The 19,397-nt window shown below is 41.6% G+C and overlaps 1 protein-coding gene across 6 annotated transcripts in view; it reads left to right on the forward strand.

The window, feature by feature from the left end:
• Positions 1 to 4,446: 4,446 nt before the first annotated feature.
• Positions 4,447 to 19,397, forward strand: part of LOC106604740 (phospholipid-transporting ATPase 11C) — a 67,357-nt gene continuing 52,406 nt past the window's right edge. For 5 of the 6 annotated variants that reach the window (XR_001328723.2, XM_014199713.2, XM_014199710.2 and 2 more), the window contains exon 1: positions 4,448 to 4,990. Coding sequence is in view for 5 of the 6 variants with exons in the window: in XM_014199713.2 (XP_014055188.1) it covers positions 4,964 to 4,990 (27 nt within the window). In the remaining variant the exon portion in view is untranslated. Of the gene's footprint in view, positions 4,991 to 19,397 lie in introns of all 6 variants that reach the window. The other variant, XM_014199716.2, reaches the window with a different exon arrangement.

Raw genomic sequence — 19,397 nt, forward strand, 5'->3', positions numbered from 1 at the left:
AGCTGGCTAGCTTCTGTTGGGGGATTCAGGTTCAGAGGTAAATAAAAATACTTTAGACAAACAGATCTACACCACATTGGGTGAGGCGGGTTGCAGGAGAGGATTTTGAAGTTGAGGTTTAGAAAAATATAAAAAAGATATGCGAAGAAAAATATATATACATGGGACACGACAAGACGAAGGACAAAGACATCTGACTGCTACGCCATCTTGGATTAGTACAATGAGGGCTGCGGGGTGTGTCCTGAACATTTCATTAGGAAGTGGAAGGTAATAGGATCTAGAATTGAATACAATCTCCAAGCCTCTTTCAGTTATTATTTTCATCATGATCACTTTGATTGAATATGAAATATACACTGAATGTACAAAACATTATGAAAACTTGCTCTTTCCATGACATAGACTGGTGAATACAGGTGAAAGCTATGATCCCTTATGGATGTCACCTGTTAAATCCACTTCAATCAGTGTAGATGAAGGGGATGAGACAGGTTAAAGAATACTTTTCCAGCCTTGAGACATGGATTGTGTACAGTACTGTATGTAAACGATTTAAGTGCCTTTGAATGGGGTATGGTAGATGCCATGCGTACCAGTTTGAGAGTGTCAAGAACTGCAACACTGCTGGGTTTTTCCACAATTAGCAGTTTCCGTAGAAAAAATAAATACTGAAATATCACATTTACATAAGTATTCAGACCCTTTACTCAATACTTTGTTAAGGAATCCTTGGCAGCGATTACAACATTGAGTCTTCTTGGGTATGACACTACAAGCTTGGCACACCTGTATTTGGGGAGTTTCTCCCATTCTTCTCTGCAGATCCTCTCAAGTTCCTTCAGGTTTAATGGGGAGCATTGCTGCACAGCTATTTTCAGGTCTCTCCAGAGACGTTAGATCGGATTCAAGTCCGGGCTCTGGCTGGGCCACTTCAGGATATTCAGAGACTTGACCGCTGCCCCAGTCGGAGGTCCTGAGCACTCTGGAGCAGGTTTTCATCAAGAATCTGTCTGTACTTTGCTCTGTCCATCTTTCCCTCAAACCTGACTAGTCTCCCAGTCCCTGCCGTTGAAAAACATCCCCACAGCAAGATGCTCCCACCACCATGCCAGGTTTCCTCCAGACGTGACGTTTGGCATTCAGGCCAAAGAGTTCAGTCTTGGTTTCATCAGACCAGAGAATCTTGTTTCCCATGGTCTGAGAGTCCTTTAGGTGACTTTTGGCAAACGGCTGTCATATGCCTTTTTCCTGAGGACTGGCTTCCGTCTGGCCACTACCATAAAGGCCTACTTGGTGGAGTGCTGCAGAGATGGTTTTCCTTCTGGAAGGTTCTCCCATCTCCACAGAGGAACTCTGGAGCTCTGTCAGAGTAACCATCGTGTTCTTGGTCACCTCCCTGACAAAGGCCCTTCCCCGATTGCTCAGTTTGGCCAGGCAGCCATCTCTAGGAAGAGTCTTGGTGTTTCCAAACTTTTTCCATTTCAGAATGATGGAGGCCACTGTGTTCTTGGGGACCTTCAGTGCTGCAGAATTGTTTTGTTACCCTTCCCCAGGCCTGTTGTCCGGGCCTCTGGCAGTCTCTATGGGGGTGCCACAGGGTTCAATTCTTGGGCCGACTCTCTTCTCTGTATATACTCATGCTGCCAAACATACCCTCGTAAAACTGACCATCTTACCGATCCTCGACTTTGGCGATGTCATTTACAAAATAGCCTCCAACACCCTACTCAACAAATTAGATGCAGTCTATCACAGTGCCATCCGTTTTGTCACCAAAGCCCCATATACTACCCACCACTGCGACCTGTATGCTCTCGTTGGCTGGCCCTCGCTTCATACTTGTCGCCAAACCCACTGGGCCCAGGTCATCTACAAGACCCTGCTAGGTAAAGTCCCGCCTGATCTCTGCTCGCTGGTCACCATAGCTGCACCCACCCGTAGCACACGTTCCAGCAGGTATATCTCACTTGTCACCCCCAAAGCCAATTCCTCCTTTGGCCGCCTCTCCTTCCAGTTCTCTGCTGCCAATGACTGGAATGAACTACAAAAATCTCTGAAACTGGAAACACTTATCTCCCTCACTAGCTTTAAGCACCAGCTGTCAGAGCAGCTCACAGATCACTGCACCTGTACATAGCCCATCTATAAATAGCCTAAACAACTACCTCTTCTCCTACTGTATTTATTTATTTATTTATAACCTTTGCACCCCAGTATCTCTACTTTGCACACTCATCTACTGTCAAATGTAACATTCCAGTGTTTTAATTGCTATATTGTATTTACTTCGCCACCATGGCCTATTTATTGCCTTTACCTCCCTTATCTCACCTCATTTGCTCACATTGTATATAGACTTATTTTTATACTGTATTATTGACTGTATGTTTGTTTTACTCCATGTGTAACTCTGTGTTGGTATATGTGTCGAACTGCCTTGCTTTCTTGGCCAGGTCGCAGTTGTAAATGAGAACTTGTTCTCCACTTGCCTACCTGGTTAAATAAAGGTTAAATAAAAAATATATATAAAAAAAATCTGTGCCTCGACCTAATTCTGTCTCTGAGCTCTACGGACAATTCCTTCAATCTCATGGCTTGGTTTTTGCTCTGACATGCACTGTCAACGGTAGGACCCTATATAGACAGGTGTGTACCTTTCCAAATCATGTCCAATCAACTGAATTTACCACAGGTTGACTCCAATCAAGTTGTATGAACATCTCAAGGATGATCAATGGAAACAGGATGCACCTGAGCTCAATTTTGAGTCTCATAGCAAAGGGTCTGAATACTTATGTAAATAAGGTATTTGTTTTAATTTGTAATATATTTGCTCACGTTTCTAAAAACCTGTTTTCACTTTGTCATTATGGTGTATTGTGTGTAGATTGATGAGGATTGTTTGTATTATATCCATTTTAGAATAAAGCTGTAATGTAACAAAACGTGGAAAAGGGGAAGGGGTCTGAATACTTTCCGAATGCACTGTATGTAATAATGTAATTTTTTATATATAAAAAGTGACCCATCTTTATTGTTGACACTGGTATAGGATAGACCAGACTGTAAAAAAAAAAGAAGTAGCTAATGTCGTTCCCCAACAGGCCTATAATGACAACAAATCCCAGCGCAACACCTCCTATGCCATGTTCATGACAACTGGGATCTCGGAAAAAATACCAAGTAAAATCATGACATCAGCGATCTTCAGGTCGGAAAGTTGGAGCTCTAGAAAGAGGCTCGAGTTCCAGAGTTAGAATTCCTAGTTGGATGACTATTCAAATAGTTTTTTCCCCAGTCGGAGCTCGTTTTTTTCAGAGTTCCCAGTTATTTTGAACGCTCGGATGTCGGAAATGTCTGGGTACCGAGTTCCCAGTTGTTTGGAACCCGGCAATAATCACTGCATCTTCAACGGGCGGAGTTTATAAACGTGGGAGCGTTGAGGGGATTAAGATTAGTTTCACGGCAGTAACACCAGCTGGATCATATCCACATTAAGACATCCGGTTTTCGGATTTTGCTTTCAAAATAAAGGTCTGTGGTAAAACACTGATATGAAATCAATATTTTTTGCATCTTTGCAAGTGCATAATGTTTAAATTATGTAAATCTAAGAATATTATAAAGAAATATTATAAAGAAATATAAAGAATATTATAAAATGGAGCACATTGAGAAATGATTGGAGCTTAAGTTAATGAATGTCACGAACATAATTAAAGCCTACTTATAAGAAGTATACAATGAAAAAGAAAAAATAAACATTTATTTTTCTCTATACTATGATTTGAATTGTGACCAGTGTAATAGGTGGAGTAAAAGTCCAGCAACACCCCGTATTACTCAGAGACCCATGAATTGACACCATACATACTTTCTACAGACCCTAGTGAGTATTCTCTACAACAATTTTCCTGAGGCACCTAGAATATGTTTTGCTCTATAAACCAATATGAATTCCCATACACAATGATTTACATTGTGGCCGATGGAATGGGTGGAGTAAAAGTCCAGCAACAGTCTATATTATTCAGAGCCACATGAAATGACACCATATATACATTCTACAGACCCTACTGACTATTCCCTACAATACTTTTACCTCGGCACCTAGAATAGTTTTTGCTCCATAAGCCAATAGATATTTAATATACAGTGATTTGCATTGAGGTCATTTATTTGAACTTGGAACATGTTTTAATACCCAAATATGAATCATTGTTCATGTTTAGATAATTGTTTTTTTTACCATATTATCATGAATGAATACAGGTTGTTGACACTTTTCTTCTATTACGTAGAGAACTCTTATTTAAAACATTTCCGAAATTCCATGACCCGGAAGTTCATTTTTAGTGCTGCTGACGAGTCGTTCATATTATACCGTCAATGTACGAGACGCTGATGACGCTAGTGGGGGCGGGGCGGGGGCGGGGGGGTTGGAGTAGAAAATATATATTTGACAGGGGTTTGACTGACGGAAGATAAGGGGGCAGTAGTAGGCGAGAAAGACCTGCGTATGAATCGAAATTGAAGTTACTTTTTGTATGTCGGTCACATTTTTTTTTTGTGACTGGTGCCGCGAGTGGAATCGTATGTGATGATTAATTCGGAAAGACACAGCAACAGGGCATAGAACTACAGGATGTCGCGGACAGTTTCAGTTTTTTGGATGGGGAAGCACGACTAGAACAGTAAAACGCAACGCGGAAAATATTTAAAAGGGATAATGCGAATGGTTAGAAGAGATCGAATTCAAACAAAATGGAAACAATGTAGCATCGCTGCGGCATTCCATATAGCTATAAGCACTACTAGAGTAGAAAATAGAGAGCTAGTTAACAAATATAAAGGCAACGTTACTTATTTATCAGAAAAGCTCAAACAGAGTATAGTAAACTGGTTTAAATAAAAATAGTTCGTTGGTGTCCCCAGCTACCAAAGAAGAAAAAACTCAAATATGCTACGGAGAAGACTGAACCGTTTGGTATGTATGCAATACACATGGCTAGCCTGCCACCCGGCACTCAAGTTTAAGCAGCATTTGATAGCTATAGCCAGGGGTATATTCACTAGGAACGAAACGGGGAGGGTCCTACCTGAATTTGTCCAGTAGAAACGTTTTTCGTTTGGAGTAAACGGTTTCCGTTGCAAAACGTTTTGGACTAATGATTATACCCCTTCCAACGTTAGCGGATTATCGCTAGTTGAGTATATAGACAGTCTCATTTTGTTCATCTGTCAAGCAATTATCAAGATAGCTGAAAGCACATTGGCTATGAGAGATGCCACTTGCTACCAATGAAACCATGCTTGCTGGCAGTATTACCAACGTGCTAACTATCATTTGTGTAACTAGACTGTTAAAGGTACAGTAGCTTATTGGCTACACTTACTATCATGGCATTGACACTATCATCATGTTTTACATATCATTGTAACAAAATTTAACCTTTTTTAGCTGAACAACACAAGCATTCTTTGTAGCCTACAGGATTTGTAGTTATGAGTCACTGTTGTCAATTGAAGTAAAACATTGCCTGATTTGAGCAATTTTTGCATTTAGTGGAAATTGAAAGCTGAAGTTTTCAATGCCTTGTATTGAAGCTGGATCTGCAAAGTTTCCCTCTTTGCATGGACCTTTCTCACCCAGAGTGAACAGTAGTTCACTCTGGGCACAAGCTATCAACTTTCTGGTAAATTAGTCTTCTCAGATGGTCAGTTAAAAACAATTGATCTTGGAGAACAGGTTGTCATTGCCTTTCCACTTGAATGTGATATTAAATGTTAATTTACAGTAATTCAATTACTGTTACTCTGTTTATTTTGGTCCTGTATTTAAAGTAGCCAATCCATCATTGGTTTCTGTTTAACTAAAAGCTGCTCTTCTGTCTTGGTTGAATTTCAGTTGTCAGTGAATTTCAACCATATGTTTCATTCTGCACATTACGGGTTTTATAGTCCTTAAATTATCGGTGGTTGATGGTCCTCATCAAAGATGAAGCATGGATCAAGTCCTTATCCACAGGCACAGTCACAAGCTTCAGTCAATGAACACATTTTTACTGCCTTTTTATAGTCCTACCCTCCAATAACCTGTTGTCACTATTAGGTTTTATCCCCCAGATTCAATGTGAGCAGTATAGATACTGGCGGTGAAGGAAGAAAAGCAATATTATAATTATGCAGCCTGACCCTCTTCCCAGCCTTTTTAAGTGTTGCCAGGTCAGCTTATTTTTTTTCTGCCTCCTGAGCTGTGTGCTCCTGTAATTTCATTTTTGTGTGAGCTGTAAATAACGTTTTGTGTGGAGCTGCCAGCCACGCTGTCATTGATGCGCATTGTTCTGTTATATCAAGCTCTGGTTTTCTGCCTCCTAATTCACTCCTCACTCCCGTTCGCTCAGGGGGAGGGAGGACTGGAAAAATACATTTTGAATGGTCATCCAACTTGGAATTCCAAGACGGAACTTGGGCCTCTTTCTAGAGCTCCGACCTGAAGATCACTGACGTTGTGATTCGACCTTGTTTTTTTCCCGAGTTCCCAGTTGACTTGAAAGCACCATAAATCCAGAGAATGCCAGACTTTGACAAAGTTTGACAAAATGTGCCCACAAGAAGGCCACCTTCCTGTTCAAGTGAGCACAGCACAAGGTAAATCCCCAAATGTCTGCTGCATAAATTATGTAATATGCCAGGGAGATACGTTTTCTTTAGCTAAGAGAGTAATACTAAGTGTAGGTTGTGTAGTAAGCTGTTAGTAGTCCATGTGCCTCACCTTAATAATTTGGTCCCTTTCCCTCATAACTTAGCCTACTGTTCTGACTTGGTGGTGCGCATGTAGCCTAAAGCCTGTTTTAGAGAAATGTAGTAATCTAATATTGTAAGTAGTGATCGACCGATTAATCAGCGTTTTTGGATGCCGATTACGTTGCAATCCACGAGGAGACTGCATGGCAGGCTGACCACCTGTTACACGAGTGCAGCATCAAAAGGACCTTGTGGCTGCAAAGAGCCAAGGTAAGTTGCTAGATAGCATTAAACTTAGTTTTTTTTTTTTAATAAGATATCTTCACATAATCACTAGTTAACTACACATGGTCAATGATATTACTAGGTTAACTAGCTTGTTCGTCGTTGCATGTAATCAATGCGGTGCCTGTAAATTTATCATCGAATCACAGCCTACTTCAACTTCGCCAAACAGGTGATGATTTAACAAAAGCGCATTCGTGAAAAAAGCACAATGGTTGCAATGTACCTAACCATAAACATCAATACCTTTTCTTAAAATCAATACACAAGTATATTTTTTAAACCTGCATATGTAGTTAAAAAAGAAATTCATGTTAGCAGGCAATATTAACTAGGGAAATTGTCACTTCTCTTGCGTTCAGTGCAAGCAGAGTCAGGGTATATGTAGCAGTTTGGGCCGCCCGGCTCGTTGCGAATTGTGTGAAGACCATTTCTTCCTAACAAAGATCGTAATTAATTTGCCAGAGTTTTACATAATGATGACATAACATTGAAGGTTGTGCAATGTAACAGCAATATTTACACTTAGGGTTGCCACCCGTTCGATAAAATACGGAACGGTTCTGTATTTCACTGAAAGAATAAACGTTTTTTTTTTCAAAATGATAGTTTCCGGATTTGACCACATAAATGACCATAGGCTCGTATTTCTGTGTGTTTTATTATAATTAAGTATATGATTAGATAGAGAAGTCTGACTGAGTGGTGGAAGGCAGCAGCAGGCTCGTAAGCATTCATTCAAACAGCAGCTCTTATAAACAGCGCTGTGCTTCAAGCATTGTAACTTCAAGCCTATCAACTCCCGAGATTAGGCTGGCAATACTAAAGTGCCTTTAAGAACATCCAATAGTCAAAGGTATATGAAATACAAATGGTATAGAGAGAAATAGTCCTATAATTCTTATAACTATACCCTAAAACTTCGTAACTGGGAATATTGAAGACTCATGTTAAAAGGAACCACTATTTTTCATATGTTCTGAGCAAGGAACTTAAATGTTTTTACATGGCACATTTCCTTTTCCAACACTGTTTTCCATTATTTAAACCAAAATGAACATGTTTCATTATTTATTTGAGACTAACTAATATAATACATAAATTAAATCTAAGTTAAAATAAGTGTTCATTTTTCACTCAGTATTGTTGTAATTGTCAATATTACAACATTTTTATTTTATATAAATTGCAGATTTTAATCGCTATCTGGTTTTTTTGGTCCTCCAATAATAGGTATTGTTAACGGCGTTAAAATCATAATCGGTCAACGTCTAATTATAAGAGCTTTCATTGTCTGCTTATATGCCTCCTTTATTTATCCTACGGTTCTGACTTGGTGTACAGGGAGAATACTGTAAGAACGGCCCATGTTCTGAATTCTGTCGCTGTACATTTAAAAAATGCTGAACAAATAGTTATATTGACTACGTCCATCCTAGCTCGCGCATTGTCTTAATAGAAATTACGCATTGCCTCTTATCCGCTCGTCGTCCCCTTATGCCATAGTTTGTAGATCAATTGTCAGTAGAAACTACATTTGTTTAAGCAAGTCAGCCATATCAGCTATGTTTGTAAAAAAAAAAAAAAAGGCAGTAAATAAGGCTGAATGAACTGTTTCGCTGACAGACAAGGCTCCGCTGATAGCCTGGTGTAGCAGTGGTAAGAATTCACTTTATGGTGGCAAAAAAAATAAACTGCTGTTGGAACAGCTTTATGTAGGCCATAACAAATTGTGGTCACCTTTTTTATAGTGGAATTCATGTGTTGTGTCGTGGCTTTGCTGGCATGCATCTAAAACATATTTTTTGTTTACCCCACCAAGATTTACATACTAAAATCGCCACTGTCGTCAAGGTATTCCATCACCCAGTCTCTGTTCCCAAGTACTTTAGCTAGCAATCCTCAGTAGTCAGTGCTACTAACCACCACCAGGGTAACTGGAGCGGACAATGATGCTGTCTACGCAGTCAGGTCTCTCAATTCAAGTACATACAGTTGAAGTCGGAAGTTTACATACACCTTAGCCAAATAATTTAAACTCAGTTTCACAATTCCTGACACTTAATCCTAGTAGTGGGTCAGGAGTTTACATGTACTCAATTAGTATTTGGTAGCATTGCCTTTAAATTGTTAAACTTGGGGTGAACGTTTTGGGTAGCCTTCCACAAGCTTCCCATAATAAGTTGGTTGAATTTTGGCCCATTCCTCCTGACAGAGCTGGTGTAACTGAGTCAGGTTTGTAGGCCTCCTTGCTCGCACACGCTTTTTCAGTTCTGACCACTAATTTTCAAGCCTCCCTGTTTTTCCTCCAAACATAACGAGGGTAATTATGGCCAAACAGTTCTATTTTTGTTTCATCAGACTAGAGGACATTTCACCAAAAAGAACTATCTTTGTCCCCATGTGCAGTTGCAAACCGTAGTCTGGATTTTTTATGGCGGTTGTGGAGCAGTGGCTTCTTCCTTGCTGAGCGGCCTTTCAGGTTATGTCAATATAGGACTCATTTTACTGTGGATATAGATAGTTTTGTACCTGTTTCCTCCAGCATCTTCACAAGGTCCTTTGCTGCTGTTCTGGGATTGATTTGCACTTTTTGCACCCAAGTACGTTCATCTCTAGGAGACAGAACGTGTCTCCTTCCTGAGCGGTGTGAAGGCTGCGTGGTCCCATGGTGTTTATATTTGCGTTCTATTGTTTATACAGATGAACGTGGTACCTTCAGGCGTTTGGAAATTGCTCCCAAGGATGAACCAGACTTGTGGAGGTCTACAATATTTTTTTCTGAGGTCTTGGCTGATTTCTTTTGATTTTCCCATGATGTCAAGCAAAAGAGGCACTGAGTGTGAAGGTAGGTCTTGAAATACATCCACAGGTACACCTCCAATTGACTCAAATGATGTAAATTAGCCTATCAGAAGCTTCTAAAGCCATGGCATCATTTTCTGGAATTTTCCAAGCGGTTTAAAGGCACAATCAACTTAGTGTATGTAAACTTCTGACCCACTGGAATTGTGATACAGTGAAATAATCTGTCTAAACAATTGTTTGAAAAATTACTTGTAATGCAGAAAGTAGATGTCCTAACCGACTTGCCAAAGCTATAGTTTAACAAGAAATTTGTGGAGTGGTTGAAAAACGAGTTTTAATGACCCCAACCTAAGTGTATGTAAACTTCCGACTTCAACTGTAGCTTACATAAGGACATCTGTTTTGCTGTTTATTTGTACAAGGACTTCAAAGGACAGCACAGCAGAAGTGCGTTCAGGATAATGTGCAGGCTTTTGTCACAATGGTGCTTTCAAAAGGCATTATCCTTCATGCCCTCGGCTGATTTTCATTTTCTATTTGTAAAACACATATTTCTAGCAATTATGAAATGAAGTGCTTGTTATTCTGGAGAATTCTATGCTTTCATTCTGGACTTTTTTTTAAATGTATTTTTTTTCTGTCCTTCATTCCTTCCAGATGTGAGAACTTTAATACTTTCTACCCTAGATGCAGTATGACAATTTCCCCCCCCAAATAGTTCAAAATAGAAAATGGACTTAAGCTTGTGTTCATCATGCTTCCTTAGAAAATGTCAGGTGACGCAGACCTCTGCGATCTAGTAGTGGAGATGGTGGGGCTCACTGAGTGGTTGTTTCAACCAACAGTGGTTCCTGAAGTGTGAGGGCCTGGGCATTTTGTCAGTTTTGTTCCCCCTGCTGCGCATCTCTCTCTCTGTTGTGGTGTGAGGTCCATCTAACTGGCTGGGCTGCTGCAGTATCAGGTTTTTTCAGCAGGCTTGGCTGCCCATCCTGCTGTAGGTGGACATACTGACTGTTCTTGGGCCTGGCCCATCTCGGCCCTGCTGCCTCCACGCTGCTGGGACCCAAGCGCTAATAAGCAGGCCCTTGCCTGGCAGGGGATGTTGTCTTGTATCAGGGCTTTCCAGGCGTGCATGTCAAACAGAATGTGGGAGCCTCTACTGGGATGCATTTTACACAGCCAGTTAGAAGCTGCACATGTTCCTCACTGATGCATAGTTTCTCGGCTGAGGAGGAGCCTGACTGGATGATTCCAGATGCTCACTTTCTTGCACAGCCAGCCAACTCAATGTTTACTGTTCACTACACTATTTAGCAGTCTCTTTTCCAACTTTTTCATTGGACTATGTGTTGTGGCATTTAGACATTACTCATGGTCCACACAGACACAGTGTATACCATTTAGCATAAGCTTTTATCCAGTCTTGCAGTCATGCGTGCATACATTTTAGGTATGGATGGTTCGGGAATCCAATCCACTATCCTCTATACCACATCACTTGTTGGGAAAGAGGGGGATAGTTGGTCCAGTGATGAGTGAGAACTGGCTGTTGTGACTGGGGCCAGCCTTGGGAGGAGTTCTGGGGGGGTAATGGAAGGAGTGCTCAAGGAGGGTAAGAGTGCACAGAGAGGCCAAAGGCCTGGGCAGCCGTGGTGTGATTTAAAAAAAAAAAAAGTTCTGGCCTTTTTTCATCAGGAGAGCGTATTGAATAGAGCTGTGCTTTGTTTTGCCGCCATCAGTCTTGGGCTCCAAACTTGCTGATGGACAGAAGTGCTTACGCCAGATGTATTTTTCTCTGTTCTCCCTGCTCCGTTCTCCACCCTGTAATGAAAACCCAGCCACTGGAGCTCGTCTGCACCACACAGCAGAATAAAAAAAGTATATTTAGGTTGATGGAGCACAGAGAGCCTGGCCCTGCGTGACTGAACCTGAGGAAATGAAGGGGAATACAGTGGGTTTTCCTGTTGTAACCCCTGCACTCCCTGTCTCACTGCACCTAATGGACAGGCTTTCAGGGGGCTGAGGGCAACAGGGGGAGATAAGGGAGCTACGGGTGCACCGTTGCTTTTTGTGGCGGTTTTCCATCTGCAGTCTAAAAGCAAGTTTCAATTCTCAGTTTGTACCTTTAAATAATTCACTCCACTTCATTTATTTTAAATTATCCTCAACTCTCCTCTCCTGGCCTGCGTATCGTCGTCGGGGTAGCGACACTTAAAATGCATTCTCGTCATCCATATATTTATGAAGGTTCATCCAGAGAATCCCTCTGTCGTGCTGCAGCGCCATCATTACCCCAGAGAGCGTTCGCAGTGCCATGCGAAGAATATTCTGAAATATGTGTGTGGGGCAGGGTTTCCAGACATTTGACCGGCAACATTTTAATTTACCGGATCCATATGCATTGGTTGCGTAATGTGATTAGGACAACGACCAACGGTTCTTAGAATGTGAAATCGCATTGTTTATGGTTAATCTTAACAGAACATCCAACTCGGATGCAACGGCTTGCATCATTCTTATAGAATTTTGAAAACGTTAAAATGCATAGTCCATAAGGCTAGGGGAAGCTTTCCCTAAAGTCAATTAAATTGCCAAAATTATACAGGCTAATTAGCTTACTCGTTTCTATAAATAAAATCATTCTAAATAGGATACTACACCAGAAAGAATAATTTGGCCACAGAGGATCTTTAGCTTCATTTAACACTTTTTTTTTTTGGGGGGGGGGGGGGGTTTAGTTCCGACTCAGTGAAAAGCAGAGACACCCAGCCAGAAATAGCGCAATATTTCAACACACAATCGTGGAAAAAGTTAGGAAAACAAATGGCTATTGCTGTAAAGAAAAGACAATGAACAATTCTCAACTTAATTGAGCGAAAAGTAGCCCATCTTATTGGCACCAGTGGGGAACATCGGCCATATCTCTGAGTGTGCATATTAACTGTCTTAAGCATTGGGTCAGTACCATTTTTATTTTTGGACGACAATTTCCTCCTCCAGGTTAGATGGACGTCATTTTGTCTCCCCTTCTCGTAGGTCTACTATATGGATAAGACGACGTAGTTTTTAATGATTTCTGTGTCAGCAGAGTAGGCTACTGTATAATTTGTCAAATAAAAAAAATATTCTGCTAATGTCTGTGTAGTATAATTGCATGAAATGTGCTTATAAAAGGCCAACATTTTCCTGTACAAAGAGAGCCTACACGCTGCATTAAAGTATTGTTTTTGCGAAGAGTGATTGCATTTATATTAGCCTAAACTATAACTATCCAATCTAAGCCTACTATTCCAAATGTGATCTTTTACATAAGTCTGCAAATGCAAGGATGCATGGAATGATGTATTATAAAGTTGAATTTTTATGGTGAAAATTAGCTTCCCCAAACGTAAAACCCACATGCCGCCTATGTTAGAATAACCGCCAACATGTATTTTCCTCAGCCAACAACACGATTAACGAACAGAAAAATCCCTACCCTATGTCAATCTACTATCCCCCGTAGTAGAAAAGTTTACCTATTCTATTGGTCAGTTAGGCCATTTATTTCTCGCAAATGAATGGACTATTCCAAACACTCTGGGACAGTTGTGGGATAGACCCCACATTTATACAACCAGTTGGCCTAGGCTACATCATTGTTTTTTTTCAAGCTATGAGGCTCATGACAGATCAGAACGTTTAGGCGTAAAATGTTGCCAAACTATTTCTTGACACTATAAGCGCAACACTGCCTGTTGGGAGATGTAAATATGCTCCAACTAGCATGGGTTACTAATATGACTAGGATTGTGCCTTTTGGCTACTGGACAAAGAAAGTTGATTTGAAAACCAATAGAACATGAGATTTAAAAGGCTACTGGTTTCAATGGCATATGGGAAGTCTTTATAAAATAATTGCCTGTACGTTGGCTAGGCAGCTTTGAAGCAAGGTAAGACATGCCTACATAAATGTCGTAAAACGTCCAGGTTTCAAACAATTAAGTGTGTTTTCAAAATGCATACCGCCTCCAGCTCATTGCAAAGTGGTGTGACGTGCTGAAGCCTGCTTAGTTGCCTATGCACTTGCGTGCTTCAATGACCAGCCATTTGAGAACTAAAAATAGTACCTCTTTTTAATCGTGGCCATTCGTTTTATTTCTTCTTTCACGATTGCCTTTGGAATTGTTGCTCAATGATTGGTCTTATTAAAGCACATGTTTCACTCCAGCAGCAACAGACAGCTGTTTGAGCTGCGTTAGCAACTCTCGCGCTACGTCCACTGGTATTTTGAATCGATGAACAGGCTCAAATGCATTATTTTACAAAGGGATTTTTTTTTTTTAGGTGGCGCCAATTTCTTATTTATCGGCTTTTAAAATGTATGGCCCAAAAGCGGGAACCGTGGTGTGTGAATACACTACCTGGACAAAAGTATATCTGGACACCTGCTCCTCGAACATATCATTCCCGAAATCATGGGCATTAATATGGAGTTGGTCCCACCCCTTTGCTGCTATAACAGCCTCCACTCTTCTGGGAAGGATTTCCACTAGATGTTGGAATATTGCTGCAGGGACTCGCTTCCATTCAGCCACAAAAGCATTAGTGATGTTGGGCGATTAGGCCTGGCTCGCAGTCTGCGGTCCAATTCATCCCAAAGGTGTTTGATGGGGCGGAGATCAGTGCTCTATGCAGGCCAGTCAAGTTCTTCCACACCGATCTTGACAAACCATTTCTGTATGGACCTTGCTTTGTGCACGGGGGCATTGTCATGCTGAAACAGGAAAGGGCCTTCCCCAAACTGTTGCCCCAAATTTGGAAGCACAGAATCGTCTAGAATGTCATTGTATGCTGTAGTGTTTTCTCTTCAATTGAACTAAGGGGCCTAGCACAAACCATGAAAAACAGGCTCAGACCATTATTCCTCCTCCACCAAACTTTACAGTTGGCACTATGCATTCGGGCAGGTAGCGTTCTCGTGGCATTCACCAAACCCAGATTCGTCCGTTGGACTGCCAGATGGCGACGCGTGATTCATCACTCCAGAGATCCAATGGTGAGGAGCTTTACATCACTCCAGCCGACACTTGGCATTGCACATGGTGATCTTAGGCTTGTGTTCAGCTGCTCGGCCATGGAAACCCATTTCATGATGCTCCTGACGAACAGTTCTTCTGCTGACGTTGCATCCAGAAGCAGTTTGGAACTCGGTAGGGAGTGTTGCAACCGAGGACAGACGATTTTTACATGATACATTTCAGCACTCGACGGTCCCGTTCTGTGAGCTTGTGTGGCCTACCACTTCGTGGCTGAGCGCAGCCCCCCAGTTCTATAACCGCACAATGATTTACTTTCAGAGCAAACTCTCATGCCGACACAGCCAGCATCATTCGGCCACAGGGAGAAAAACGAGTCTTTGGTCATGAAGGAGTGGAAGGAGCGGCCCCACTAAAAGCATGGCCTGTAGTACAGAGAAAGGAAGGAGCCACATACAGTACCTGTCAGAAGTTTGGACACCAACTCATTCCAAGGTTTTTTTTTTCTTCTTTTGACTATTTTCTACATTGTAGACTTTTATAGGGAAGACATTAAAACTATGAAATAACACATGGAATCATGTAGTTACCAAAAAGTGTTGAACAAATCAAAATATATTTATATATGAGATTCTTCGAGGTACCCACCCTTTGCCTTGATGGCAGATTTGCAGGCTCTTGGCATTCTCTCAACCAGCTTCACCTGGAATGCATTTTAATTAACATGTGTGCCTTGTTAAATGTTAATTTGTGGAATTTCTTTCCTCAATGCGTTTCAGCCAATCAATTGTGTTGTGACAAGGTATGGGTGGTATACAGGGCCATCTTCTATTTGGTAAAAGACCAAGTCAATATTATGGCAAGAACAGCTCAAATAAGCAAAGACAAACAACAGTCTATTACTTTAAGACATTAAGGTGTCAGTCAATGCGGGACATTTTAAGAACTTCTGCAGTCGCAAAATCCATCAAGCTCTGTGATGAAACTGGCTCTCATGAGGACTGCCACAGGAAAGGAAGACCCAGAGTTACCTCTGCTGCAGAGGATAAGTTCATTAGAGTTCCCGGCCTCAGAAATTGCAGCCCAAATAAATGCTTCATAGAGTTCAAGTAACAGACAGATCTCAACATCAACTGTTCAAAGGAGACTGTGTTAATCAGGCCTATATGGTCAGGTTGCTTTAAAGAAACCACTACTAAAGGACACCAATAAGAAGAGACTTGCTTTGGCCAAGAAACACGAGCAATGGACCTTAGACCGGTGGAAATCTGTCCTTTGGTCTGAGTCCAAATTTGAGCCTTTTGGTTCCAACCGCCGTGTCTGTGTGAGATGCAGAGTAGGTGACCGGATGATCTCTTCATGGTGGGAACCACACATGCAGCATGGAGGAGATGTGGGGGTACTTTGCTGGTGACACTGTCTGATTTATTTAGAATTCAAGGCACACTTAACCAGCATGGCTACCACAAGCAGCAATACGCCATTCCCGTCTGGGTTGCGGCACTATCATTTGTTTTTCAAAATGACAATGATCGAACACAACTCCAGGCTGTGTAAGTGATATTTGACCATGAAGGAGAGGGATGGAGTGCTGCATCAGATGACCTGGCCTCCACAATCACCCAACCGCAATCCAATTGATATGGTTTGGGATGAGTTGGACCGCAGAGTGAAGGAAAAGCAGCCAACAAGTGCTAAGCATATGTGGGAACTCATGACTGTTGGAAAAGCATTCCAGGTGAAGCTGGTTGAGAGAATGCCAAGAGTGCATTTCTTTCATCAAGGCAAAGGTTGGCTACTTTAAAGAATATCTTTCTCTTTTTTTTGGTTATAACATGATTCCATATTTGTTACTATATAGTTTTGATTATTCTACAATGTAACAAAAATAAACCTTGAATGAGTACAGTTGAAGTCGGAAGTTGACATACACCTTAGCCAAATACATTTTAAACTCAGGTTTTCACAATTCCTGACAGTTAATCCTAGTAAAAATTCACTGTCTTAGGTCAGTTAGGATCACCACTTTACTTTAAGAATGTGAAATGCCAGAATAATAGAGTGATTTATTTCAGCTTTTATTTCTTTCATCACATTCCCAGTGGGTCAGAAGTTTACATACACTCAATTAGTATTTGGCAGCATTGCATTTAAATTTAACTTGGGTCAAACGTTTTGGGTAGCATTCCACAATCTTTCCACAATAAGTTGGGTGAATTTTGGCCCATTCCTCCTGACAGAGTTGGTGTAACTGAGTCAGGTTTGTAGGCCTCCTTGCTCGCACACGCTTTTTCAATTCTGCCGACACATTTTCTATAGGATTGAGGTCAGGGCTTTGTGATGGCCACTCCAATACCTTGACCTTGTTGTCCTTAAGCCATTTTGCCACAACTTTGGAAGTATGCTTGGGGTCATTGTCCATTTGGAAGACCCATTTGCGACCAAGCTTTAACTTCCTGACTGATGTCTTGAGATGTTGCTTGAATATATCCACAATTTTCCTCCCTCATGATGCCATCTATTTTGAAGTGCACCAGTCCCTCCTGCAGCAAAGCACCCCCACAACATGATGCTGCCACCCCCGTGCTTCACGGTTGGTCATTATGGCCAAACGGTTCTATTTTTGTTTCATCAGACCAGTGGACATTTCTTCAAAAAGTACCGTCTTTGTTCCCATGTGCAGTTGCAAACCGTAGTCTGGCTTTATGGTGGTTTTGGAGCAGTGGCTTCTTCCTTGTTGAGCGGCCTTTCAGGTTATGTCGATACAGGACTCGTTTTACTGTGGATATGGATACTTTTGTACCTGCTTCCTCCAGCATCTTCACAAGTTCCTTTGCTGCTGTTCTGGGATTGATTTGCACTTTTCGCACCATAGTACGTTCATCTCTAGGAGACAGAACCCGTCTCCTTCCTGAGCGGTATGTCGGCTGCGTGGTCCCATGGTGTCTATACTTGCGTACTATTGTTTATACAGATGAACGTGGTACCTTCAGGCGTTTGGAAATTGCTCCCAAGGATGAACCAGACTTGTGGAGGTCTACAATATTTTTTCTGAGGTCTTGGCTGATTTCATTTGATTTTTCCCATGATGTCAAGCAAAAGAGGCACCGAGTGTGAAGGTAGGCCTTGAAATACATCCACAGGTACACCTCCAATTGACTCAAATGATGTAAATTAGCCCATCAGAAGCTTCTAAAGCCAATGCATCATTTTCTGTAATTTTCCAAGCTGTTTAAAGGCACAGTCAACTTAGTGTATGTAAACTTCTGACCCACTGGAATTGTGATACAGTGAAATAATCTGTCTAAACAATTGTTGGGAAAATGACTTGTAATGCAGAAAGTAGATGTCCTAACCGACTTGCCAAAGCTATAGTTTGTTAACAAGAAATTTGTGGAGTGGTTGAAAAACGAGTTTTAATGACCCCAACGTAAGTGTATGTAAACTTCCGACTTCACCTGTAGGTGTGTCTAAACTTTTGACTGGTACTGTTGATGTTTGCTGTTTTTGGCTGCATGATGAAGTAAGCTGACCCCACTCACTTCAAGTACATAGCTTACATAAGGATATTTGTTTTGCTGTTGTACAAGCGTTTCAAAGGACAGCACAGCAGAAGTGAATTCAGGATAAGATCACTTTTTTTTGGTTTTTTTATATTACTTTTTTTTTTGTATTTGTTTTTTACAATGGTCCATTCAGTAGCCAATATCCTTTGTGCGCTCGCTGTCTGGTTTCAGTTTCTATTCATTAAACATGCATTTCTAGCAATGATGTAATGAAGTGCTTTTTATTATGGAGATTTCTATGCTTCCATTCTGGAGAGTTGTCTCCTTCATTCCTTCCAGAGTATGTGAAAACTGTAATACTTATGGTTCTCCCGAGTGGCACAGCTGTCCGAGGCACTGCATCGCAGTGCTTGAGGCGTCACTACAGACCCGGGTTCGATCCCAGGCTGTGTTACAGCTGGTCATGACCGTGAGACGCATGAGGCGATTCACTATTGGGTTAGGGGAGGGTTTGGCCAGCCGGGATTTCCTTGTCCCATCGCGCTTTAGCGACGCCAAAATGGCGGCCAAGGCGGCTGCAAGCTGACCCTGTCGCCAGCTGGATAGCGTTTTTTTTCTGACACATTGGTGCGGCTGGCTTCTGAGTTAAGTGAGCAGTGCGGCTTGGCAGGGTCGTGTTTTGGAGGACGCATGGCTCGCGACTTTCACCTCTCCCGAGACTGTAGGGGAGTTGCGGCAATGGGACAAGACTGTAACTACCAATTGTATACCACGAAATTGGGGAGAAAAAGGGGTCAAAATAAAAACGTTAATACTTTCTACCCTAGATATACAGTGTGACCCCCCCCCCCTTCCCCCAAATGCAACTTAGGATAATTGCGCTTGGTGCATTATAAAAGATGGACATCTGAATTGCTTTAGCTGAGATGCAGATTTTTTATTTTTTTTTTAAGCTCGTCAGCATTAAGATGCAAATATCTCCCGCCATATCAGATGGCTCCCTGCGCCTGACGTGGCGACGGGATGAAAG

This window comes from Salmo salar, chromosome ssa05 (genome assembly GCF_905237065.1).
Source record: "Salmo salar chromosome ssa05, Ssal_v3.1, whole genome shotgun sequence".
Lineage (NCBI taxonomy): Eukaryota > Metazoa > Chordata > Actinopteri > Salmoniformes > Salmonidae > Salmo > Salmo salar.